Source organism: Phyllobates terribilis, unplaced genomic scaffold (genome assembly GCF_046119375.1).
Source record: "Phyllobates terribilis strain yellow unplaced genomic scaffold, ASM4611937v1 Scaffold_3__8_contigs__length_932513732, whole genome shotgun sequence".
NCBI classification, from domain to species: Eukaryota; Metazoa; Chordata; class Amphibia; order Anura; family Dendrobatidae; genus Phyllobates; species Phyllobates terribilis.
The window spans coordinates 487,397,915-487,425,893 of record NW_027362763.1 but is presented as its reverse complement, the minus strand read 5'-3'; the positions used below and the strand labels follow the sequence as shown (position 1 = coordinate 487,425,893).

General features: G+C 47.3%; 1 protein-coding gene across 1 annotated transcript in view; it reads right to left on the bottom strand.

The window, feature by feature from the left end:
• Positions 1–10,565: 10,565 nt before the first annotated feature.
• The window catches only part of LOC141258573 (nephrocan-like), a 76,486-nt gene continuing 59,072 nt past the window's right edge, over positions 10,566–27,979 (bottom strand). Inside the window, exon 3 of the mRNA XM_073673547.1 lies at positions 10,566–11,032. Within this exon, the coding sequence (XP_073529648.1) occupies positions 10,582–11,032 (451 nt within the window). The 3' untranslated portion in view covers positions 10,566–10,581. The remainder of the gene's footprint in view (positions 11,033–27,979) is intronic.

The following is a 27,979-nucleotide window of genomic DNA, read 5'->3' as shown; positions in this document are numbered from 1 at the left end:
AGGTACCCCAAAAACTACACCTCCTGGACAGCAAAACCACACTTTTCTAGTTTGGCATATAGTTTGTTATCCCTTAATATCTGAAGCACCTGTCTAACATGCCCCCGATGTGTCTCAAAATCAGGTGAGTAAACCCAAATATCATCCAGACAGACCACCACAAACCTGCCCACCAAATGATGGAAAATATCATTAAAGAAATGCTGGAACACCGCAGGTGCATTGGTCAGACCGAAAGGCATAACCAGACTCTCAAAATGCCCTTCAGGGGTATTGAACACTGTTTTCCATTCATCCCTCTCTCTGATTCTAACCAGATTGTAGGCTACCCTTAAATCCAACTTGGAGAACACCTTAGCTCCCACAATCTGGCTGAACAAATCTGGAATCAGAGGAAGAGGGTATGGATCCCGGAAGGTAATTTGATTTAATTCCCCGAAATCTAAACAGAGACGTAGACTGCCATCTTTTTTCTTCATGAAGAAGAATCCTGCCGCCATGGGCAAAGATGAGGGTCTGATATGTTCCTTCTCCAGACTTTCCGCAATGAAGTCCTTCATGGCTTGTCTCTCAGGGCCAGGAAGATTATACAGTCTGGACTTCGGTAGTTTAGCTCCGGGAGTCAGGTTAATAGGACAGTCATATGCACGATGAGGAGGCAAATCCTGACACCCCCTCTCTGAAAAAACGTCCTCAAAACCAGCAGGTAAGGTCTCTGTAGAGACTGTAGTAAGCGAAATATTTAAGCAGTTGTCAGGGCACTAATCTCCCCACTCAATGATCTCTCTGGATTGCCAATCCACCAACGGATTATGTTTCACCAACCAGGGTAGACACAAAACAATAGGGGTGGGAAGACATAGCAAGAGATTATCTCACAATAGACCGACCCCACCCTAGTTTTACACCATGTACAATTGATAAAAGCTCGGGATGGGCTGAAACGTCTTTCCCTGTGGATATTCATTAAAGAAGCATTGAAACTGATGTGAGTTCTGGGACTTCATTATTTCTATGGACTGCAGCCTTCCACGTGCACCACAGAACTATATGGAGTGCTGACCCTTCTATTGAACATTACACCATGTACAAACTGAGTCAGAGCTCTCTGTGCAAATGGCGCTGAGTCGATGGCAAAGATGGGAATGGGCTTAGCTAAAGTACAGCAAGCAAGACCATGAGTACTCCAGCTCCACTGTCAACAAACACAGAAATTTTCTCGGTTTTGCTCTCTAGCACCACATCTGCTGCCGGGTTACTGCAGGTTGACGATAAATGCACCCCTTGCTTATCCAACTCCAGACTACTAAGGGTTAATCGAGTTTCCTTTTGCTTAGGAATCGAAGGACAGGCCCCAATAAAATGTCCCTTTTTTCCACAAAAAAAAACAGATGCCCTTCTTTTTGCGGATCTCTGGGGAAATGTACAATGCAGAGGCGCCCCCTAACTGCATGGGTTCTTCCACCTCCCTCACCACCAGCCCATCCCCCTCGGCAAAGGAGCATTACCCTGAAAAGAAGGCTCTGGAGAAGGTGGTCTCTCCCACCTATCCCGAAGGCATCTATCAACACGTATAGCCAACGACAAGGCAGCCTCCAAGGACTCTGGGGTTTCATACCCTGCCAAAGCATCTTTCAACTTTTCAGTAAGGCCCCGACAAAATTGGCTTCTAAGAGCTGGGTCATTCCATTTTGTATCAGTGGCCCATCTGCGGAATTCGGAGGTGTACTTTTCCACTGACGCAACCTGGAGCCAATCAGCCAAGGAGACTCGGTCAGGGTCATCATAAATGAGGGCTAGAGCCCCGAAAACCCCCTCCACAGACTGGAGACAAACCGAACTCTGTGGCAAAGAGAAAGCCCAGAAATGAAGATCTCCTTGCAGCAGTGAGATCACAATTCCTACTTGTTGCTCCTCACCTCCAGAGGAGTAAGGACGAAGTTTAAAATACAGTTTGCAAGCTTCCTTGAACACAAAAAACTTGTCCCTACCTCCTGAAAACTTGTCTGGGAGGGCAACCTTGGGTTCAAGCTGGACCGGCCTACCTGCAGAGACCCCAACATTAGGGACCTGCAGCCGCTGTTGCTGCTGCTGAACCTCATAGGTCAATCACCTCCAGAGACAGCCTGTGCAGCTGCTCTGACAGCTCATAAATGGAAACCATGAACCAAGAATAAACAACCACACCCAAAAAAAAACATGTCAGGTTTTTTATATATATAAATATATACAGTACAGACCAAAAGTTTGGACACACCTCATTTAAAGATTTTTCTGTATTTTCATGACTATGAAAATTGTACATTTACACTGAAAGCATCAAAACTATGAATTAACACATGTGGAATTATATACTTAACAAAAAAGTGTGAAACAACTGAAAATATGTCTTATATTCTAGGTTCTTCAAAGTAGCCACCTTTTGCTTTGATGACTGCTTGGCACACTCTTGGCATTCTCTTGATGAGCTTCAAGAGGTAGTCATCGGAAATGGTTTTCACTTCACAGGTGTGCCCTGTCAGGTTTAATAAGTGGGATTTCTTGCCTTATAAATGGGGTTGGGACCATCAGTTGTGTTGTGCAGAAGTCTGGTGGATACACAGCTGAAAGTCCTACTGAATAAACTGTTAGAATTTGTATTATGGCAAGAAATAAGCAGATAAGTAAAGAAAAACGAGTGGCCATCGTTACTTTAAGAAATGAAGGTCAGTCAGTGCGAAAAATGTGTCAAACTTTGAAAGTGTCCCCAAGTGCAGTTGCAAAAACCATCAAGCGCTACAAAGAAACTGGCTCACATGAGGACTGCCCCAGGAAAGGAAGACCAAGAGTCACCTCTGCTTCTGAGGATAAGTTTATCCGAGTCACCAGCCTCAGAAATCGCAGGTTAACAGCAGCTCAGATTAGAGACCAGGTCAATGCCACACAGAGTTCTAGCAGCAAACACATCTCTTCAACAACTGTTAAGAGGAGACTTTGTGCAGCCGGCCTTCATGGTAAAATAGCTGCTAGAAAACCACTGCTAAGGACAGGCAACAAGCAGAAGAGACTTGTTTGGGCTAAAGAACACAAGAAATGGACATTAGACCAGTGGAAATCTGTGCTTTGGTCTGATAAGTCTAAATTTGAGATCTTTGGTTCCAACCACCGTGTCTTTGTGCGACGCAGAAAAGGTGAACGGATGGACTCTACATGCCTGGTTCCCACCATGAAGCATGGAGGGGGTGTGATGGTGTGGGGGTGCTTTGCTAGTGACACTGTTGGGGATTTATTCAAAATTGAAGGCATACTGAACCAGCATGGCTACCACAGCATCTTGCAGCGGCATGCTATTCCATCCGGTTTGCGTTTAGTTGGGCCATCATTTATTTATCAACAGGACAATGACCCCAAACACACCTCCAGGCTGTGTAAGGGCTATTTGACCAAGAAGGAGAGTGATGGGGTGCTACGCCAGATGACCTGGCCTCCACAGTCACCGGACCTGAACCCAATCGAGATGGTTTGGGGTGAGCTGGACCGCAGAGTGAAGGCAAAAGTGCCAACAAGTGCTAAGCATCTCTGGGAACTCCTTCAAGATTGTTGGAAGACCATTTCTGGTGACTACCTTTTGAAGCTCATCAAGAGAATGCCAAGAGTGTGCAAAGCAGTCATCAAAGCAAAAGGTGGCTACTTTGAAGAACCTAGAATATAACACATATTTTCAGTTGTTTCACACTTATTGTTAACTATATAATTCCACATGTGTTAATTCATAGTTCTTGTAACATCCCTGGCGGTGTGCTTGCATAGTGCACCACCTCCCACTATGCAAGACCGCAATCTTACCCATCAGTCCAGCCTACAAAACTTGCTCCAGTTCATGCTGTGTGCATGTCTCTTGTCTGATTGCTTAGGGCAGCGGCCCGGTTACTTCCTGATTCTTATAGCTGCTGTGGGCGTGCTCCTAATGCGTCCCCAGCCTATTGCTGTGAGTCACTGGATATTTAAACCCCCTCCACCCAGAAGGAGGTGCCTGAGCAACACCTTCACTCAGTTTGTCTTTGCAACTGAATTGCCAGGTCCTGTCCTGTATCTTGTCTGTTTCCGCCACTCTGGGGGCTGCATACCCAGACTTGTTACCTGTGACTTCTAGTCTGTTTCTGCCACCCTGGGGGCTGCATACCCAGGCCTGTTATCTCTGACTTCTAGTCTGTTTCCGCCACTCTGGGGGCTGCATACCCAGACCTGTTATCTCTGACTTCTAGTCTGTTTCCGCCACTCTGGGGGCTGTATACCCAGGCCTGTTGCCTGTGACTTCTAGTCTGTTTCTGCCACCCTGGGGCTGTATACCCAGGCTCGTTCTTGTATCTCGTTGCAGTATCAGTTCCTGTCTGAACTGTCTCCTAGCCTGTTTCCTGTTTGTCTCTATGTCCGTACCTTCCCTTTTCTTGCAGTGTCTGAACCTGCACCTAACTCCAACTCGTTGTCTCTGTACTTCTGTTTGTGAGTTTTGTGTCCACTCGCTACTTCATAGTAAGTACTTTGTGTGTATCTGGTTCTGCTTGTCCCTTTTCCCTTCCTCTGTATCTGCCTCCTGTGTTCTAGCCATCTTCCTGTATTTTCCAGTCTGTTCCATGTGAACAGAGTCCTGTCCTCTCTGGTTGCACCTTCAGCCCTGTTCGGCTCTGCTTGCTCACCGCGCCAGCAGTTTCCCTCTGCTCTGCCTTGCCCACCGCTCCGGCGGTTCCACTCTGCTCTGCCTTGTCCACCGCACCTGTGGTTTCGCTCTGCTCTGCCTTGTCCACCGCACCTGCGGTTTCGCTCTGCTCTGCCTTGTCCACCGCTCCGGCGGTTCCGCTCTGCTCTGCCTTAACCACTGCTCCGGCGGTTCCTCTCTGCTCTGCCTTGACCACCGCTCCGGTGGTTCCTCTCTGCTCTGCCTTGTCCACCGCTTCGGCGGTTCCACTCTGCTCTGCCTTGTCCACCGCACTGGCGGTTCCTCTCTGCCTTGTCCTCCGCTATGGCGGTTTTGCTTTTCTCTGCTTGTCTACCGCATCTGCGGCTCTGTTTCTGTCTCCCAGTCTGTACTGGACCCTATCCTGCCTGCACGCCAGCCGTGCTTGCCAGTATCTCCCTGTCTGCACTCCAGCCGTGCCTGCCAATACCCACCTGCCTGTATGCCAGTCTAACCTGCCTGTTCCTGCATTCCCCGGTGTGGGTTAACAGCTGTGACCGGGGTCTGACCTGGAGTAGCACCTGGTCCCTCTGCTCGGGTCCTCCTTGGTTCACGGAGTCGACTGAGCCGCCGTGCGACCTTGGTCGGATCGGGTTGATACTTAGTTACACCCCTCCAGGCACTCCTCGGTTCATGGTACAGTGGGATCACTAATCACGCTCACGCCAGTCAGTCCGGGCGCGAGCGTAACAGTTCTGATGCCTTCAGTGTGAATGTACAATTTTCATAGTCATGAAAATCTTTAAATGAGAAGGTGTGTCCAAACTTTTGGCCTGTACTGTATATATATATGCACTGCTGGTGCTAATGTCACGCACAGTGTTGGAAAGACTAAGTGCAACATGAAGGGATGAGGGGAAGAAAGCCCAGACACTAGGGAAAGGGGGAGTGGAGACCCCTAGACTGATCTAATTACACCCTGCCTACCCTACCTTCCCTATATTGGTTCAATCACGGAGCAGGAAACCTAAGCCCTGTGTATCCCCAGAGCTAGGCCTTTGATAGGGAGAGGGGGTGAGCACTGGTCAGTCCCCACTATAAGTAAAGACAACAAGGGAGACAAACAAAGGGTGAAAACTTAGCTTGAGTAGACAACAGAGAGATAATACCAAATGTCTTCCAAGGGCACCAGAGAAGAAACTAGTCGACTGATATAGCTCCAAGCCTTCACAAGGGAAAATGCGAATATCACCGGCGACTCCCTGAAGTAGACTGAGAGTTTATAAACACCCAGACCAGGGTGTGTCAGAGCAGGAGCGAGGTTGATGCTGGATCCAAAAGACAGAAGGATTAAGAAGGCGTCTGCAATGCTAAACGCAGAGACCTTCTGCAGCGAGATGCAGAGTGACTGTCTGTTACATCTCACACACCCCTGAGAAATGGCCCCTTAGTAGCTCCTACACTGTTTGATGACCCCACACTGGATGATGGCCGCCTCACTGTACAATGGTCCCACAGCGGGCCCCACACTGTATCATGCCCCCATGCTGTATGATGGCCCCCACACTGTATGATGGCCCCAAAAGTAATCTCCAAACTGTATGATGGCCCCCACAGTAATACCCACACTGTATCATGGCCCTCTTAGTAGCCCCCATGCTGTATCATGGCAGCCATAGTTGCCCCCACGCTGTATCATGGCCCCCTTAGTAGCCCCTATGCTGCATGATGGTAAATCTTAACTGCTCATTTACATATAAGAAAAATGTGGATTTCTCTGGAATAAGACGTCGGATCACAGATATCAAGGTATCAGTTTATTCAGCTTCCTATGAGATACATGACCCTTAGGAGGGTTGATCTTACTGGCAGATTTCCTTTAGAATGTTTAGCTCCCTTTTCTAGCAGATTCTAGTTACCTTCAGTCACCACTAACTCACTATACATGGCATTACACAGCTCTTCATAGATGTATAAACAATGAACTCCCCCTAGTGGCTGCTGAATTTCATCATTACATGCACTGCATATGTTCCTTTTTAAAAAAAAGAATCAATAAAAAATAGATTGTGAAATTGTACTTCAGTTTTTATTACAAAAATAATTTGTACATAACAATTCATGTTGAATTAGTTTTTTTCATGAAAACCTTTTCTAATACCAAAAATGTAAAAAAAATCTATATTTTGCACAAAGTTCTTAGAGATTTAGATGATGGTATTAACATGTTGGATAGGCTTTCCTTACCTTTGATGTTCTGCAGCTTAGATGCAATCACAGGGTCCACAGCATAAACAGAGCAATAAGAAGTCCTTTCCAACAGCTGGGCGTAGAGATGACTATTGGCCAATTGCTTTTAGGTTTACGATTGAGTGGCCATTCACTGCTTTGCCTGACACAAGATGTACTATACGGACAAAAGTATTGGGATACCCTTCTTAAAGGGAACCTGTCACGTGAAAAATCGTTATTAACATGCAGCTATGGGGTTAATCTGCAGGTAAATAGCGTTCTGAACCTGCCTGGCGCTCGCACTTAGAGCCTCACTGCTGGGAGGAAGTGAACTTTATTTCCCTTGGCATCGTCCCATTTTCAATCATGGGGCGGCGCCGGCTCGGGTTCTGTATAGAGAGCAGTAACTGTAGCTGCGCTCCTGGCACTGACTGACAGGATCAGCATTACGGCCGGCTGTCAGTCAGTGCGGGGGCGTGGTTACAGCCGCAGCTCTCAGTCAATCCGCATCGGCACCGCCCCAGTGACTGAAACCCAAACGCTGTCGGGGAAAATAGAGTTAATTTCCTTCTGGCAGCAGTGCTCTCAGTGCAGGCTCAGAACGCTATTAACCTGCAGATTAACCCCATATCTGCAGGATAATAGCGATTTTTCACGTGACAGGTTCCCTTTAACCATTGAATTCAGATTTTTCCTTCAGTCCCATTGCCATAAGTGTATAAAACCCGGCCCCAAGCTATGCCGTTTGCCTTTACTAACTTGTGAAAGAATGGCTCATTCAGAAGAGCTCACTGAATTCGAGAGTGGTACTGTAATAGGGTGCCACCTGCGCAACAGATTAGTTCTTGACGTCAAAATGTTTCATCATCAATTACAAGTGGCATTATTGTAAAATGGAAGCAAAATAACTCTGCCACAAGTGTTACCAAGTACTAAGGTGCATAGTGCGTAAGGCTAAGTTTCCATGATGAGCATTTGGTGAGTTTTTTTATGTTGCAGATTTTCTCCAGCATTTCTGCAGCTATCATGTAAATTAGGTTACTCACGTTTTTTTATATGGGTTTGAATCAGGCTTTTGACACTACAGTTTTTGTCTATTGTTAGTATGTCATAATTCTAGTGAAGCTGCTTTGATTTGCATACTTCCTGGTATTTGGCTTTGACAAATTTATTGATGCAGTCATTTCAGATTACCATATTTTTCGGATTTCGGTTGATGAAATCTTGACTCCTGAGAGCTCAATCTGCGCATGCGCCGCCTCTGGCGGCCATTTTACCGAAGCCCACCGCAGGGAATTCAATGGGAAGGGGACTCTGCTCACTGCCGACATTTTATGAAAGCCCAGGGCCCGCGCCCTTGCACCGCCTGGACACCCCATCCTCCCAGCATGGAGCCCGCAGAATTGCCCCACTCCTGCCGCTGCCATGCCTCCCGTATCAGCGGCATGTCTCCTGTGACCCCACTCCACTGCAGCCGCCATTCCCCGCCCCGGTAAGCTACCGTAAAAATCAGACTATAAGACACACCACCATTTTATTTAAAAACCTTTTTTCCTATTTTCCTCCCCAAAATTTGGGGTGCATCTTATGGTTCAGTGCATCTTATAATCTGCAAAATACGATACATTCCCTTTTAGGCTATGTTTCCACGATGAGCATTTGGTGAGTTTTTGATGTTGCAGATTTTCTGCACCTATTAAGTAAATTAGGTTACTTCTGTTTTTTCATTGCATTTTTTGAGTGCATTTTTAACCACGTTTTTGATGCTGCGTTTACTGTATCTTGTTGGCTATGTCATATTTTAAATAAAGCTGCTCTGTTTTTGATACTTCCTGGCATTTGGCTTTGACAAAACTTTATTGATATGGCCATGTGGATTACACATGTTTTTAGTGCGTTTCCACTGCAGAAACGCACTAAAAAAAGTGTATGCGTTTTTTACCTGCGTTTTTTTCGCATCTAATCCAGTTCTATGGGAAAAATCTGCACATAAAACTCAGCGTACTCACAAGAGAAATTGACGTGTTGCGGATTTAAGACACGCACTGCAAGTCAGTTTACGCAGCGTAAAAAAAGCACAGTGGGCATGAGATTTCTATTATTCCCATCCACTTTGCTGTATTGTAAGACGCTGCATTTCTGATGCAGCATCACAATCTCACCAAAACACTCATCATGGGCACAACAGCCTAAAAGTCACCAACGCTCCGCTGATCAGTAACTGCAGAGTTCCAAACTTCCTTTGGGATTAACATGAGCACAAAAACTGTGTGCTGGGAGCTTCATAGCATGGATTTCCATAGTTGTGAAGCTGCATGCAAGCCTTACATCACCAAGCACAATGCCAAGCATCAGATGGAATTATAAAACATGCTACCACTGGATTCCTGAACAGTGGAAATATATTCTGTGGAGTGAAGAATTTAGCTTCTCTATCCCGCAGGCTGGGTTTGGTGATTGTCAGGAAAACGTTACCTGCCTGACTGCATTGTGCCAATTGTAAAGTTTGGTGGACAAGGGATAATGCTATGGGGCATTTTTTCAGAGTTGACCTAGGTAGCTTAGTGAAATCCGAATGCTTCAGCATACCAAGACATTTGTTTCAATTGTATGCTTCCAACATTGTGGGAACAGTTTGAAAAAGGCGTTTTTCTGTCCCATATTGACTGTACCTCAGTGCACAAGGTCCAAAATGGCATCATTGGATGAGTTGGGTTTGGAAGGACATGACGGACCTGGTCAGAGCCCCAACCTTAACTACATAGAACACCTTTAGGATGATCTATAATGAAGATTGTGAGGTCCTCCAATCTAACATCAGAACATGAATGTATGTCTTCACAAATGTTCTTTTGGGTGAATAGGCCAAAATTCACACAGGTATTGTTCAAAAATGTGTAGAAAGGCTAAACAGAGGAGCAGAAGTTGTTATGACTGCAAAGGGGTAACACTCCATATTAATGACTATGGATATAGAATGAGATGTCATAAAAGATCTTATAGATGTAATGTGTAGGTGTCTCATTACTTTAGTCCATATAGTATATAGGAAAATGTGTACAAATTAATTCTTCTATCTTACAAATAATTTGCAATTTAGTTACAGACATATTATGGAACACTGTATATGCCCCGAGCACATACTTGCTCACTCTCCCGAAAAGTCAGCGACACTCATGGAAATAGGGTAGACCTCCCAAACTCCCAGAAGACTAGTGCATTTTCTGGCCACTAATGAAACATCCCAGAAAGTTTGCATGTCTGTCTTGCAGCCCCTGGTACATTGTAGTCATATGCAGAGTGTCACATAAAAAACTTTCCTTTAAAGAGTTATCCACTTCTTTTTTAAACAGCGGCACATGGTACAAACTAACAAAATAAAGTATCAGCATCTCTTCTTTCCTCTGTCACGCTGAGTCTCAAGTGGTCACCATGGTCTTTGCTTGTAAGCGTCCGGTACGTGTCCACTGCAGAAATTCAGTCGTGCCGTACCACTGACATCATAGCTCCCATTGCTAAGTAATGATGTAGTGGTACAGCACATGACTACTGCAGCGATCTCATGTTTGCTGCTTGTGAGTAAGGACCACCACAATGTTAGCACTGGTTAAAGAAGAGATGAGGATATTTTGTTATTTTACAATATTTTCCAGTTTTTTAAAGTTGTAGATCTCCTTTACTAATATCAAATTACATCAGTATTCTGTATCATAATCATAATCCTCATCATCATCCATGTGTGGTTTCCCATATGATATCTCTGAAGCCATCAGTTTTTTCTTACTTTCTCTGCTTTTCTCAAAATTATTGGCGGTTTCACACCCTCTTAGCATTGTATTAGAGGACATCCATCTCTCCCCACGGCAGTATGGTGGCTCGGCACACTGTCCTTCCTTGATGTCAGTTCCTTTATCAAGTAGCAGTCTTCTGACCTTAAGAAGACTACAGGTGCAGTTCCAGGGGTTTCCATCCAGGTAGAGGTGTCTCAAGCGAGGCAGGGATTCTAAAACGTCATCATCTATGGAAGCAAGTTTATTGTTTCTAAGGTTCAGAACTTGAAGGTGCTTTAATTGTTTTACATCATGGACTCCAACTTGATCAATCTTATTTCCTTTGAGGTCTAACCTTGTAAGAGTAACTGGAAGTCTAAAAGTTGTAAAGAAATAATAGGTTTAATTTACTGTTAAAGGGAACCTTTCACCAGGTTTTTAATATGTAATCTGAGAGCACCAAAATGAAGGAGCAGAAACCCTGATTACAATGATGTATCACTTACTGAGCTGTGTTATGCTATTTCACTACAATCAGTGTTTTATTAACAGGCGATTATCACTAGAGGACAAGCTAACTTGTGCCTCCTAATCCAACCACATCCCCACCACTGATTAGCTGATCTCTATCACTATACAGTGTATACAGAAAGCTGTGGTGAGGGCGAGCTTATACACAGAAAGCTGTGATGTGGGTGAGCTTATACACAGAAAGCTGTGGTGTGGGTGAGGTTATACACAGAAAGCTGTGGTGTGGGTGAGGTTATACACAGAAAGCTGTGGTGTGGGTGAGGTTATACACAGAAACTTGCGGTGTGGGTGAGGTTATACACAGAAAGCTGTGGTGTGGGTGAGGTTATACACAGAAACCTGTGGTGTGGGTGGGGTTATACACAGAAAGCTGTGGTGTGGGTGAGGTTATACACAGAAACTTGCGGTGTGGGTGAGGTTATACACAGAAAGCTGTGGTGTGGGTGGGGTTATACACAGAAAGCTGTGGTGTGGGTGGGGTTATACACAGAAAGCTGTGGTGTGGGTGGGGTTATACACAGAAAGCTGTGGTGTGGGTGAGGTTATACACAGAAAGCTGTGGTGTGGGTGGGGTTATACACAGAAAGCTGTGGTGTGGGTGAGGTTATACACAGAAAGCTGTGGTGTGGGTGAGGTTATACACAGAAAGCTGTGGTGTGGGTGAGGTTATACACAGAAAGCTGTGGTGTGGGTGAGGTTATACACAGAAAGCTGTGGTGTGGGTGGGGTTATACACAGAAAGCTGTGATGTGAGTGAAGTTATACACAGAAAGCTGTGGTGTGGGTGGGGTTATACACAGAAAGCTGTGGTGTGGGTGGGGTTATACACAGAAAGCTGTGGTGTGGGTGAGGTTATATACAGAAAGCTGTGGTGTGGGTGAGGTTATACACAGAAAGCTGTGGTGTGGGTGAGGTTATACACAGAAAGATGTGGTGTGGGTGAGGTTATACACAGAAAGCTGTGGTGTGGGTGAGGTTATACACAGAAAGCTGTGGTGTGGGTGGGGTTATACACAGAAAGCTGTGGTGTGGGTGGGGTTATACACAGAAAGATGTGGTGTGGGTGAGGTTATACACAGAAAGCTGTGGTGTGGGTGAGGTTATACACAGAAAGCTGTGGTGTGGGTGAGGTTATACACAGAAAACTGTGGTGTGGGTGGGGTTATACATAGAAAGCTGTGTGTGGGTGGGGTTATACACAGAAAGCTGTGGTGTAGGCGAGGTTATACACAGAAAGCTGTGGTGTGGGCGGGGTTATACACAGAAAGCTTTGGTGTGGGTGGGGTTATACACAGAAAGCTGTGATGTGAGTGAAGTTATACACAGAAAGCTGTGGTGTGGGTGGGGTTATACACACAAAGCTGTGGTGTGGGCGGGGTTATACACAGAAAGCTGTGGTGTGGGTGGGGTTATACACAGAAAGCTGTGGTGTGGGTGGGGTTATACACAGAAAGCTGTGGTGTGGGTGAGGTTATATACAGAAAGCTGTGGTGTGGGTGAGGTTATACACAGAAAGCTGTGGTGTGGGTGAGGTTATACACAGAAAGCTGTGGTGTGGGTGAGGTTATACACAGAAAGTTGTGGTGTGGGTGAGGTTATACACAGAAAGCTGTGGTGTGGGTGGGGTTATACACAGAAAGCTGTGGTGTGGGTGGGGTTATACACAGAAAGCTGTGGTGTGGGTGAGGTTATACACAGAAACTTGCGGTGTGGATGAGGTTATACACAGAAAGCTGTGGTGTGGGTGAGGTTATACACAGAAAGCTGTGGTGTGGGTGGGGTTATACACAGAAAGCTGTGATGTGAGTGAAGTTATACACAGAAAGCTGTGGTGTGGGTGGGGTTATACACAGAAAGCTGTGGTGTGGGTGGGGTTATACACAGAAAGCTGTGGTGTGGGTGAGGTTATATACAGAAAGCTGTGGTGTGGGTGAGGTTATACACAGAAAGCTGTGGTGTGGGTGAGGATATACACAGAAAGCTGTGGTGTGGGTGAGGTTATACACAGAAAGCTGTGGTGTGGGTGAGGTTATACACAGAAAGCTGTGGTGTGGGTGAGGTTATACACAGAAAGCTGTGGTGTGGGTGGGGTTATACACAGAAAGCTGTGGTGTGGGTGGGGTTATACACAGAAAGCTGTGGTGTGGGTGAGGTTATACACAGAAAGCTGTGGTGTGGGTGAGGTTATACACAGAAAGCTGTGGTGTGGGTGAGGTTATACACAGAAAGCTGTGGTGTGGGTGAGGTTATACACAGAAAGCTGTGGTGTGGGTGAGGTTATACACAGAAAACTGTGGTGTGGGTGGGGTTATACACAGAAAGCTGTGGTGTGGGTGAGGTTATACACAGAAAGCTGTGGTGTGGGTGAGGTTATACACAGAAAGCTGTGGTGTGGGTGAGGTTATACACAGAAAGCTGTGGTGTGGGTGAGGTTATACACAGAAAGTTGTGGTGTGGGTGAGGTTATACACAGAAAGCTGTGGTGTGGGTGGGGTTATACACAGAAAGCTGTGGTGTGGGTGGGGTTATACACAGAAAGCTGTGGTGTGGGTGAGGTTATACACAGAAACTTGCGGTGTGGGTGAGGTTATACACAGAAAGCTGTGGTGTGGGTGAGGTTATACACAGAAAGCTGTGGTGTGGGTGGGGTTATACACAGAAAGCTGTGATGTGAGTGAAGTTATACACAGAAAGCTGTGGTGTAGGTGGGGTTATACACAGAAGGCTGTGGTGTGGGTGGAGTTTACACAGAAAGCTGTGGTGTGGGTGAGGTTATATACAGAAAGTTGTGGTGTGGGTGAGGTTATACACAGAAAGCTGTGGTGTGGGTGAGGTTATACACAGAAAGCTGTGGTGTGGGTGAGGTTATACACAGAAAGCTGTGGTGTGGGTGAGGTTATACACAGAAAGCTGTGGTGTGGGTGGGGTTATACACAGAAAGCTGTGGTGTGGGTGGGGTTATACACAGAAAGCTGTGGTGTGGGTGAGGTTATACACAGAAAGCTGTGGTGTGGGTGGGGTTATACACAGAAAGCTGTGGTGTGGGTGAGGTTATACACAGAAACTTGCGGTGTGGGTGAGGTTATACACAGAAAGCTGTGGTGTGGGTGAGGTTATACACAGAAAGCTGTGGTGTGGGTGGGGTTATACACAGAAAGCTGTGGTGTGGGTGAGGTTATACACAGAAAGCTGTGGTGTGGGTGGGGTTATACACAGAAAGCTGTGGTGTGGGTGAGGTTATACACAGAAAGCTGTGGTGTGGGTGGGGTTATACACAGAAAGCTGTGGTGTGGGTGGGGTTATACACAGAAAGCTGTGGTGTGGGTGAGGTTATACACAGAAAGCTGTGGTGTGGGTGGGGTTATACACAGAAAGCTGTGGTGTGGGTGAGGTTATACACAGAAAGCTGTGGTGTGGGTGAGGTTATACACAGAAAGCTGTGGTGTGGGTGGGGTTATACACAGAAAGCTGTGGTGTGGGTGGGGTTATACACAGAAAGCTGTGGTGTGGGTGAGGTTATACACAGAAAGCTGTGGTGTGGGTGGGGTTATACACAGAAAGCTGTGGTGTGGGTGAGGTTATACACAGAAAGCTGTGGTGTGGGTGAGGTTATACACAGAAAGCTGTGGTGTGGGTGAGGTTATACACAGAAAGCTGTGGTGTGGGTGAGGTTATACACAGAAAGCTGTGGTGTGGGTGAGGTTATACACAGAAAACTGTGGTGTGGGTGGGGTTATACACAGAAAGCTGTGGTGTGGGTGAGGTTATACACAGAAAGCTGTGGTGTGGGTGAGGTTATACACAGAAAGCTGTGGTGTGGGTGAGGTTATACACAGAAAGCTGTGGTGTGGGTGAGGTTATACACAGAAAGCTGTGGTGTGGGTGGGGTTATACACAGAAAGCTGTGATGTGAGTGAAGTTATACACAGAAAGCTGTGGTGTGGGTGGGGTTATACACAGAAAGCTGTGGTGTGGGTGGGGTTATACACAGAAAGCTGTGGTGTGGGTGAGGTTATACACAGAAAGCTGTGGTGTGGGTGGGGTTATACACAGAAAGCTGTGGTGTGGGTGAGGTTATACACAGAAAGCTGTGGTGTGGGTGAGGTTATACACAGAAACTTGCGGCGTGGGTGAGGTTATACACAGAAAGCTGTGGTGTGGGTGAGGTTATACACAGAAAGCTGTGGTGTGGGTGGAGTTATACACAGAAAGCTGTGATGTGAGTGAAGTTATACACAGAAAGCTGTGGTGTGGGTGGGGTTATACACAGAAAGCTGTGGTGTGGGTGGGGTTATACACAGAAAGCTGTGGTGTGGGTGAGGTTATATACAGAAAGCTGTGGTGTGGGTGAGGTTATACACAGAAAGCTGTGGTGTGGGTGAGGTTATACACAGAAAGCTGTGGTGTGGGTGAGGTTATACACAGAAAGCTGTGGTGTGGGTGAGGCTATACACAGAAAGCTGTGGTGTGGGTGGGGTTATACACAGAAAGCTGTGGTGTGGGTGGGGTTATACACAGAAAGCTGTGGTGTGGGTGAGGTTATACACAGAAAGCTGTGGTGTGGGTGGGGTTATACACAGAAAGCTGTGGTGTGGGTGAGGTTATACACAGAAAGCTGTGGTGTGGGTGAGGTTATACACAGAAAGCTGTGGTGTGGGTGAGGTTATACACAGAAAACTGTGGTGTGGGTGGGGTTATACATAGAAAGCTGTGTGTGGGTGGGGTTATACACAGAAAGCTGTGGTGTAGGCGAGGTTATACACAGAAAGCTGTGGTGTGGGCGGGGTTATACACAGAAAGCTGTGGTGTGGGTGGGGTTATACACAGAAAGCTGTGATGTGAGTGAAGTTATACACAGAAAGCTGTGGTGTGGGTGGGGTTATACACAGAAAGCTGTGGTGTGGGCGGGGTTATACACAGAAAGCTGTGGTGTGGGTGGGGTTATACACAGAAAGCTGTGGTGTGGGTGGGGTTATACACAGAAAGCTGTGGTGTGGGTGAGGTTATATACAGAAAGCTGTGGTGTGGGTGAGGTTATACACAGAAAGCTGTGGTGTGGGTGAGGTTATACACAGAAAGCTGTGGTGTGGGTGAGGTTATACACAGAAAGTTGGGGTGTGGGTGAGGTTATACACAGAAAGCTGTGGTGTGGGTGAGGTTATACACAGAAAGCTGTGGTGTGGGTGGGGTTATACACAGAAAGCTGTGGTGTGGGTGGGGTTATACACAGAAAGCTGTGGTGTGGGTGAGGTTATACACAGAAACTTGCGGTGTGGGTGAGGTTATACACAGAAAGCTGTGGTGTGGGTGAGGTTATACACAGAAAGCTGTGGTGTGGGTGGGGTTATACACAGAAAGCTGTGATGTGAGTGAAGTTATACACAGAAAGCTGTGGTGTGGGTGGGGTTATACACAGAAAGCTGTGGTGTGGGTGGGGTTCACACAGAAAGCTGTGGTGTGGGTGAGGTTATATACAGAAAGCTGTGGTGTGGGTGAGGTTATACACAGAAAGCTGTGGTGTGGGTGAGGTTATACACAGAAAGCTTTGGTGTGGGTGAGGTTATACACAGAAAGCTGTTGTGTGGGTGAGGTTATACACAGAAAGCTGTGGTGTGGGTGAGGTTATACACAGAAAGCTGTGGTGTGGGTGGGGTTATACACAGAAAGCTGTGGTGTGGGTGGGGTTATACACAGAAAGCTGTGGTGTGGGTGAGGTTATACACAGAAAGCTGTGGTGTGGGTGAGGTTATACACAGAAAGCTGTGGTGTGGGTGAGGTTATACACAGAAAGCTGTGGTGTGGGTGAGGTTATACACAGAAAGCTGTGGTGTGGGTGAGGTTATACACAGAAAACTGTGGTGTGGGTGGGGTTATACACAGAAAGCTGTGGTGTGGGTGAGGTTATACACAGAAAGCTGTGGTGTGGGTGAGGTTATACACAGAAAGCTGTGGTGTGGGTGAGGTTATACACAGAAAGCTGTGGTGTGGGTGAGGTTATACACAGAAAGTTGTGGTGTGGGTGAGGTTATACACAGAAAGCTGTGGTGTGGGTGGGGTTATACACAGAAAGCTGTGGTGTGGGTGAGGTTATACACAGAAACTTGCGGCGTGGGTGAGGTTATACACAGAAAGCTGTGGTGTGGGTGAGGTTATACACAGAAAGCTGTGGTGTGGGTGAGGTTATACACAGAAAACTGTGGTGTGGGTGGGGTTATACATAGAAAGCTGTGTGTGGGTGGGGTTATACACAGAAAGCTGTGGTGTAGGCGAGGTTATACACAGAAAGCTGTGGTGTGGGCGGGGTTATACACAGAAAGCTGTGGTGTGGGTGGGGTTATACACAGAAAGCTGTGATGTGAGTGAAGTTATACACAGAAAGCTGTGGTGTGGGTGGGGTTATACACAGAAAGCTGTGGTGTGGGCGGGGTTATACACAGAAAGCTGTGGTGTGGGTGGGGTTATACACAGAAAGCTGTGGTGTGGGTGGGGTTATACACAGAAAGCTGTGGTGTGGGTGAGGTTATATACAGAAAGCTGTGGTGTGGGTGAGGTTATACACAGAAAGCTGTGGTGTGGGTGAGGTTATACACAGAAAGCTGTGGTGTGGGTGAGGTTATACACAGAAAGTTGTGGTGTGGGTGAGGTTATACACAGAAAGCTGTGGTGTGGGTGGGGTTATACACAGAAAGCTGTGGTGTGGGTGGGGTTATACACAGAAAGCTGTGGTGTGGGTGAGGTTATACACAGAAACTTGCGGTGTGGGTGAGGTTATACACAGAAAGCTGTGGTGTGGGTGAGGTTATACACAGAAAGCTGTGGTGTGGGTGGGGTTATACACAGAAAGCTGTGATGTGAGTGAAGTTATACACAGAAAGCTGTTGTGTGGGTGGGGTTATACACAGAAAGCTGTGGTGTGGGTGGGGTTCACACAGAAAGCTGTGGTGTGGGTGAGGTTATATACAGAAAGCTGTGGTGTGGGTGAGGTTATACACAGAAAGCTGTGGTGTGGGTGAGGTTATACACAGAAAGCTGTGGTGTGGGTGAGGTTATACACAGAAAGCTGTGGTGTGGGTGAGGTTATACACAGAAAGCTGTGGTGTGGGTGAGGTTATACACAGAAAGCTGTGGTGTGGGTGGGGTTATACACAGAAAGCTGTGGTGTGGGTGGGGTTATACACAGAAAGCTGTGGTGTGGGTGAGGTTATACACAGAAAGCTGTGGTGTGGGTGAGGTTATACACAGAAAGCTGTGGTGTGGGTGAGGTTATACACAGAAAGCTGTGGTGTGGGTGAGGTTATACACAGAAAGCTGTGGTGTGGGTGAGGTTATACACAGAAAACTGTGGTGTGGGTGGGGTTATACACAGAAAGCTGTGGTGTGGGTGAGGTTATACACAGAAAGCTGTGGTGTGGGTGAGGTTATACACAGAAAGCTGTGGTGTGGGTGAGGTTATACACAGAAAGCTGTGGTGTGGGTGAGGTTATACACAGAAAGCTGTGGTGTGGGTGAGGTTATACACAGAAAGTTGTGGTGTGGGTGAGGTTATACACAGAAAGCTGTGGTGTGGGTGGGGTTATACACAGAAAGCTGTGGTGTGGGTGAGGTTATACACAGAAACTTGCGGCGTGGGTGAGGTTATACACAGAAAGCTGTGGTGTGGGTGAGGTTATACACAGAAAGCTGTGGTGTGGGTGGGGTTATACACAGAAAGCTGTGATGTGAGTGAAGTTATACACAGAAAGCTGTGGTGTGGGTGGGGTTATACACAGAAAGCTGTGGTGTGGGTGGGGTTATACACAGAAAGCTGTGGTGTGGGTGAGGTTATATACAGAAAGCTGTGGTGTGGGTGAGGTTATACACAGAAAGCTGTGGTGTGGGTGAGGTTATACACAGAAAGCTGTGGTGTGGGTGAGGTTATACACAGAAAGCTGTGGTGTGGGTGAGGCTATACACAGAAAGCTGTGGTGTGGGTGGGGTTATACACAGAAAGCTGTGGTGTGGGTGGGGTTATACACAGAAAGCTGTGGTGTGGGTGAGGTTATACACAGAAAGCTGTGGTGTGGGTGGGGTTATACACAGAAAGCTGTGGTGTGGGTGAGGTTATACACAGAAAGCTGTGGTGTGGGTGAGGTTATACACAGAAAGCTGTGGTGTGGGTGAGGTTATACACAGAAAACTGTGGTGTGGGTGGGGTTATACATAGAAAGCTGTGTGTGGGTGGGGTTATACACAGAAAGCTGTGGTGTAGGCAAGGTTATACACAGAAAGCTGTGGTGTGGGCGGGGTTATACACAGAAAGCTGTGGTGTGGGTGGGGTTATACACAGAAAGCTGTGATGTGAGTGAAGTTATACACAGAAAGCTGTGGTGTGGGTGGGGTTATACACAGAAAGCTGTGGTGTGGGCGGGGTTATACACAGAAAGCTGTGGTGTGGGTGGGGTTATACACAGAAAGCTGTGGTGTGGGTGGGGATATACACAGAAAGCTGTGGTGTGGGTGAGGTTATATACAGAAAGCTGTGGTGTGGGTGAGGTTATACACAGAAAGCTGTGGTGTGGGTGAGGTTATACACAGAAAGCTGTGGTGTGGGTGAGGTTATACACAGAAAGTTGTGGTGTGGGTGAGGTTATACACAGAAAGCTGTGGTGTGGGTGGGGTTATACACAGAAAGCTGTGGTGTGGGTGGGGTTATACACAGAAAGCTGTGGTGTGGGTGAGGTTATACACAGAAACTTCCGGTGTGGGTGAGGTTATACACAGAACGCTGTGGTGTGGGTGAGGTTATACACAGAAAGCTGTGGTGTGGGTGAGGTTATACACAGAAAGTTGTGGTGTGGGTGAGGTTATACACAGAAAGCTGTGGTGTGGGTGGGGTTATACACAGAAAGCTGTGGTGTGGGTGGGGTTATACACAGAAAGCTGTGGTGTGGGTGAGGTTATACACAGAAACTTGCGGTGTGGGTGAGGTTATACACAGAAAGCTGTGGTGTGGGTGAGGTTATACACAGAAAGCTGTGGTGTGGGTGGGGTTATACACAGAAAGCTGTGATGTGAGTGAAGTTATACACAGAAAGCTGTGGTGTGGGTGGGGTTATACACAGAAAGCTGTGGTGTGGGTGGGGTTCACACAGAAAGCTGTGGTGTGGGTGAGGTTATATACAGAAAGCTGTGGTGTGGGTGAGGTTATACACAGAAAGCTGTGGTGTGGGTGAGGTTATACACAGAAAGCTGTGGTGTGGGTGAGGTTATACACAGAAAGCTGTGGTGTGGCTGAGGTTATACACAGAAAGCTGTGGTGTGGGTGGGGTTATACACAGAAAGCTGTGGTGTGGGTGGGGTTATACACAGAAAGCTGTGGTGTGGGTGAGGTTATACACAGAAAGCTGTGGTGTGGGTGAGGTTATACACAGAAAGCTGTGGTGTGGGTGAGGTTATACACAGAAAGCTGTGGTGTGGGTGAGGTTATACACAGAAAGCTGTGGTGTGGGTGAGGTTATACACAGAAAACTGTGGTGTGGGTGGGGTTATACACAGAAAGCTGTGGTGTGGGTGAGGTTATACACAGAAAGCTGTGGTGTGGGTGAGGTTATACACAGAAAGCTGCGGTGTGGGTGAGGTTATACACAGAAAGCTGTGGTGTGGGTGAGGTTATACACAGAAAGTTGTGGTGTGGGTGAGGTTATACACAGAAAGCTGTGGTGTGGGTGGGGTTATACACAGAAAGCTGTGGTGTGGGTGGGGTTATACACAGAAAGCTGTGGTGTGGGTGAGGTTATACACAGAAACTTGCGGTGTGGGTGAGGTTATACACAGAAAGCTGTGGTGTGGGTGAGGTTATACACAGAAAGCTGTGGTGTGGGTGGGGTTATACACAGAAAGCTGTGATGTGAGTGAAGTTATACACAGAAAGCTGTGGTGTGGGTGGGGTTATACACAGAAAGCTGTGGTGTGGGTGGGGTTATACACAGAAAGCTGTGGTGTGGGTGGGGTTTACACAGAAAGCTGTGGTGTGGGTGAGGTTATATACAGAAAGCTGTGGTGTGGGTGAGGTTATACACAGAAAGCTGTGGTGTGGGTGAGGTTATACACAGAAAGCTGTGGTGTGGGTGAGGTTATACACAGAAAGCTGTGGTGTGGGTGAGGTTATACACAGAAAGCTGTGGTGTGGGTGGGGTTATACACAGAAAGCTGTGGTGTGGGTGGGGTTATACACAGAAAGCTGTGGTGTGGGTGAGGTTATACACAGAAAGCTGTGGTGTGGGTGAGGTTATACACAGAAAGCTGTGGTGTGGGTGAGGTTATACACAGAAAGCTGTGGTGTGGGTGAGGTTATACACATAAAACTGTAGTGTGGGTGGGGTTATACACAGAAAGCTGTGGTGTGGGTGAGGTTATACACAGAAAGCTATGGTGTGGGTGAGGTTATATACAGAAAGCTGTGGTGTGGGTGAGGTTATACACAGAAAGCTGTGGTGTGGGTGAGGTTATACACAGAAAGCTGTGGTGTGGGTGGGGTTATACACAGAAAGCTGTGATGTGAGTGAAGTTATACACAGAAAGCTGTGGTGTGGGTGGGGTTATACACAGAAAGCTGTGGTGTGGGTGTGGTTATACACAGAAAGCTGTGGTGTGGGTGAGGTTATATACAGAAAGCTGTGGTGTGGGTGAGGTTATACACAGAAAGCTGTGGTGTGGGTGAGGTTATACACAGAAAGCTGTGGTGTGGGTGAGGTTATACACAGAAAGCTGTGGTGTGGGTGAGGTTATACACAGAAAGCTGTGGTGTGGGTGGGGTTATACACAGAAAGCTGTGGTGTGGGTGGGGTTATTCACAGAAAGCTGTGGTGTGGGTGAGGTTATACACAGAAAGCTGTGGTGTGGGTGGGGTTATACACAGAAAGCTGTGGTGTGGGTGAGGTTATACACAGAAAGCTGTGGTGTGGGTGAGGTTATACACAGAAACTTGCGGTGTGGGTGAGGTTATACACAGAAAGCTGTGGTGTGGGTGAGGTTATACACAGAAAGCTGTGGTGTGGGTGGGGTTATACACAGAAAGCTGTGATGTGAGTGAAGTTATACACAGAAAGCTGTGGTGTGGGTGGGGTTATACACAGAAAGCTGTGGTGTGGGTGGGGTTATACACAGAAAGCTGTGGTGTGGGTGAGGTTATATACAGAAAGCTGTGGTGTGGGTGAGGTTATACACAGAAAGCTGTGGTGTGGGTGAGGTTATACACAGAAAGCTGTGGTGTGGGTGAGGTTATACACAGAAAGCTGTGGTGTGGGTGAGGCTATACACAGAAAGCTGTGGTGTGGGTGGGGTTATACACAGAAAGCTGTGGTGTGGGTGGGGTTATACACAGAAAGCTATGGTGTGGGTGAGGTTATACACAGAAAGCTGTGGTGTGGGTGGGGTTATACACAGAAAGCTGTGGTGTGGGTGAGGTTATACACAGAAAGCTGTGGTGTGGGTGAGGTTATACACAGAAAGCTGTGGTGTGGGTGAGGTTATACACAGAAAGCTGTGGTGTGGGTGGGGTTATACACAGAAAGCTGTGGTGTGGGTGGGGTTATACACAGAAAGCTGTGGTGTGGGTGGGGTTATACACAGAAAGCTGTGGTGTGGGTGAGGTTATATACAGAAAGCTGTTGTGTGGGTGAGGTTATACACAGAAAACTGTGGTGTGGGTGAGGTTATACACAGAAAGCTGTGGTGTGGGTGAGGTTATACACAGAAACTTGCGGTGTGGGTGAGGTTATACACAGAAAGCTGTGGTGTGGGTGAGGTTATACACAGAAAGCTGTGGTGTGGGTGGGGTTATACACAGAAAGCTGTGATGTGAGTGAAGTTATACACAGAAAGCTGTGGTGTGGGTGGGGTTATACACAGAAAGCTGTGGTGTGGGTGGGGTTCACACAGAAAGCTGTGGTGTGGGTGAGGTTATATACAGAAAGCTGTGGTGTGGGTGAGGTTATACACAGAAAGCTGTGGTGTGGGTGAGGTTATACACAGAAAGCTGTGGTGTGGGTGAGGTTATACACAGAAAGCTGTGGTGTGGGTGAGGTTATACACAGAAAGTTGTGGTGTGGGTGAGGTTATACACAGAAAGCTGTGGTGTGGGTGGGGTTATACACAGAAAGCTGTGGTGTGGGTGGGGTTATACACAGAAAGCTGTGGTGTGGGTGAGGTTATACACAGAAACTTGCGGTGTGGGTGAGGTTATACACAGAAAGCTGTGGTGTGGGTGAGGTTATACACAGAAAGCTGTGGTGTGGGTGGGGTTATACACAGAAAGCTGTGATGTGAGTGAAGTTATACACAGAAAGCTGTGGTGTGGGTGGGGTTATACACAGAAAGCTGTGGTGTGGGTGGGGTTTACACAGAAAGCTGTGGTGTGGGTGAGGTTATATACAGAAAGCTGTGGTGTGGGTGAGGTTATACACAGAAAGCTGTGGTGTGGGTGAGGTTATACACAGAAAGCTGTGGTGTGGGTGAGGTTATACACAGAAAGCTGTGGTGTGGGTGAGGTTATACACAGAAAGCTGTGGTGTGGGTGGGGTTATACACAGAAAGCTGTGGTGTGGGTGGGGTTATACACAGAAAGCTGTGGTGTGGGTGAGGTTATACACAGAAAGCTGTGGTGTGGGTGAGGTTATACACAGAAAGCTGTGGTGTGGGTGAGGTTATACACAGAAAGCTGTGGTGTGGGTGAGGTTATACACATAAAACTGTAGTGTGGGTGGGGTTATACACAGAAAGCTGTGGTGTGGGTGAGGTTATACACAGAAAGCTATGGTGTGGGTGAGGTTATACACAGAAAGCTGTGGTGTGGGTGAGGTTATACACAGAAAGCTGTGGTGTGGGTGAGGTTATACACAGAAAGCTGTGGTGTGGGTGGGGTTATACACAGAAAGCTGTGATGTGAGTGAAGTTATACACAGAAAGCTGTGGTGTGGGTGGGGTTATACACAGAAAGCTGTGGTGTGGGTGTGGTTATACACAGAAAGCTGTGGTGTGGGTGAGGTTATATACAGAAAGCTGTGGTGTGGGTGAGGTTATACACAGAAAGCTGTGGTGTGGGTGAGGTTATACACAGAAAGCTGTGGTGTGGGTGAGGTTATACACAGAAAGCTGTGGTGTGGGTGAGGTTATACACAGAAAGCTGTGGTGTGGGTGGGGTTATACACAGAAAGCTGTGGTGTGGGTGGGGTTATTCACAGAAAGCTGTGGTGTGGGTGAGGTTATACACAGAAAGCTGTGGTGTGGGTGGGGTTATACACAGAAAGCTGTGGTGTGGGTGAGGTTATACACAGAAAGCTGTGGTGTGGGTGGGGTTATACACAGAAAGCTGTGATGTGAGTGCAGTTATACACAGAAAGCTGTGGTGTGGGTGGGGTTATACACAGAAAGCTGTGCTGTGGGTGGGGTTATACACAGAAAGCTGTGGTGTGGGTGGGGTTATACACAGAAAGCTGTGGTGTGGGTGAGGTTATATACAGAAAACTGTGGTGTGGGTGAGGTTATACACAGAAAGCTGTGGTGTGGGTGAGGTTATACACAGAAACTTGCGGTGTGGGTGAGGTTATACACAGAAAGCTGTGGTGTGGGTGAGGTTATACACAGAAAGCTGTGGTGTGGGTGGGGTTATACACAGAAAGCTGTGATGTGAGTGAAGTTATACACAGAAAGCTGTGGTGTGGGTGGGGTTATACACAGAAAGCTGTGGTGTGGGTGGGGTTCACACAGAAAGCTGTGGTGTGGGTGAGGTTATATACAGAAAGCTGTGGTGTGGGTGAGGTTATACACAGAAAGCTGTGGTGTGGGTGAGGTTATACACAGAAAGCTGTGGTGTGGGTGAGGTTATACACAGAAAGCTGTGGTGTGGGTGAGGTTATACACAGAAAGCTGTGGTGTGGGTGAGGTTATACACAGAAAGCTGTGGTGTGGGTGGGGTTATACACAGAAAGCTGTGGTGTGGGTGGGGTTATACACAGAAAGCTGTGGTGTGGGTGAGGTTATACACAGAAAGCTGTGGTGTGGGTGAGGTTATACACAGAAAGCTGTGGTGTGGGTGAGGTTATACACAGAAAGCTGTGGTGTGGGTGAGGTTATACACAGAAAGCTGTGGTGTGGGTGAGGTTATACACAGAAAACTGTGGTGTGGGTGGGGTTATACACAGAAAGCTGTGGTGTGGGTGAGGTTATACACAGAAAGCTGTGGTGTGGGTGAGGTTATACACAGAAAGCTGTGGTGTAGGTGAGGTTATACACAGAAAGCTGTGGTGTGGGTGAGGTTATACACAGAAAGTTGTGGTGTGGGTGAGGTTATACACAGAAAGCTGTGGTGTGGGTGGGGTTATACACAGAAAGCTGTGGTGTGGGTGGGGTTATACACAGAAAGCTGTGGTGTGGGTGAGGTTATACACAGAAACTTGCGGTGTGGGTGAGGTTATACACAGAAAGCTGTGGTGTGGGTGAGGTTATACACAGAAAGCTGTGGTGTGGGTGGGGTTATTCACAGAAAGCTGTGATGTGAGTGAAGCTATACACAGAAAGCTGTGGTGTGGGTGGGGTTATACACAGAAAGCTGTGGTGTGGGTGGGGTTTACACAGAAAGCTGTGGTGTGGGTGAGGTTATATACAGAAAGCTGTGGTGTGGGTGAGGTTATACACAGAAAGCTGTGGTGTGGGTGAGGTTATACACAGAAAGCTGTGGTGTGGGTGAGGTTATACACAGAAAGCTGTGGTGTGGGTGAGGTTATACACAGAAAGCTGTGGTGTGGGTGGGGTTATACACAGAAAGCTGTGGTGTGGGTGGGGTTATACACAGAAAGCTGTGGTGTGGGTGAGGTTATACACAGAAAGCTGTGGTGTGGGTGAGGTTATACACAGAAAGCTGTGGTGTGGGTGAGGTTATACACAGAAAGCTGTGGTGTGGGTGAGGTTATACACATAAAACTGTGGTGTGGGTGGGGTTATACACAGAAAGCTGTGGTGTGGGTGAGGTTATACACAGAAAGCTATGGTGTGGGTGAGGTTATACACAGAAAGCTGTGGTGTGGGTGAGGTTATACACAGAAAGCTGTGGTGTGGGTGAGGTTATACACAGAAAGCTGTGATGTGGGTGGGGTTATACACAGAAAGCTGTGATGTGAGTGAAGTTATACACAGAAAGCTGTGGTGTGGGTGGGGTTATACACAGAAAGCTGTGGTGTGGGTGGGGTTATACACAGAAAGCTGTGGTGTGGGTGAGGTTATATACAGAAAGCTGTGGTGTGGGTGAGGTTATACACAGAAAGCTGTGGTGTGGGTGAGGTTATACACAGAAAGCTGTGGTGTGGGTGAGGTTATACACAGAAAGCTGTGGTGTGGGTGAGGTTATACACAGAAAGCTGTGGTGTGGGTGGGGTTATACACAGAAAGCTGTGGTGTGGGTGGGGTTATACACAGAAAGCTGTTGTGTGGGTGAGGTTATACACAGAAAGCTGTGGTGTGGGTGGGGTTATACACAGAAAGCTGTGGTGTGGGTGAGGTTATACACAGAAAGCTGTGGTGTGGGTGAGGTTATACACAGAAAGCTGTGGTGTGGGTGAGGTTATACACAGAAAGTTGTGGTGTGGGTGAGGTTATACACAGAAAGCTGTGGTGTGGGTGAGGTTATACACAGAAAGCTGTGGTGTGGGTGAGGTTATACACAGAAAGTTGTGGTGTGGGTGAGGTTATACACAGAAAGCTGTGGTGTGGGTGGGGTTATACACAGAAAGCTGTGGTGTGGGTGGGGTTATACACAGAAAGCTGTGGTGTGGGTGAGGTTATACACAGAAACTTGCGGTGTGGGTGAGGTTATACACAGAAAGCTGTGGTGTGGGTGAGGTTATACACAGAAAGCTGTGGTGTGGGTGGGGTTATTCACAGAAAGCTGTGATGTGAGTGAAGCTATACACAGAAAGCTGTGGTGTGGGTGGGGTTATACACAGAAAGCTGTGGTGTGGGTGGGGTTTACACAGAAAGCTGTGGTGTGGGTGAGGTTATATACAGAAAGCTGTGGTGTGGGTGAGGTTATACACAGAAAGCTGTGGTGTGGGTGAGGTTATACACAGAAAGCTGTGGTGTGGGTGAAGTTATACACAGAAAGCTGTGGTGTGGGTGAGGTTATACACAGAAAGCTGTGGTGTGGGTGGGGTTATACACAGAAAGCTGTGGTGTGGGTGGGGTTATACACAGAAAGCTGTGGTGTGGGTGAGGTTATACACAGAAAGCTGTGGTGTGGGTGAGGTTATACACAGAAAGCTGTGGTGTGGGTGAGGTTATACACAGAAAGCTGTGGTGTGGGTGAGGTTATACACATAAAACTGTGGTGTGGGTGGGGTTATACACAGAAAGCTGTGGTGTGGGTGAGGTTATACACAGAAAGCTATGGTGTGGGTGAGGTTATACACAGAAAGCTGTGGTGTGGGTGAGGTTATACACAGAAAGCTGTGGTGTGGGTGAGGTTATACACAGAAAGCTGTGGTGTGGGTGGGGTTATACACAGAAAGCTGTGATGTGAGTGAAGTTATACACAGAAAGCTGTGGTGTGGGTGGGGTTATACACAGAAAGCTGTGGTGTGGGTGGGGTTATACACAGAAAGCTGTGGTGTGGGTGAGGTTATATACAGAAAGCTGTGGTGTGGGTGAGGTTATACACAGAAAGCTGTGGTGTGGGTGAGGTTATACACAGAAAGCTGTGGTGTGGGTGAGGTTATACACAGAAAGCTGTGGTGTGGGTGAGGTTATACACAGAAAGCTGTGG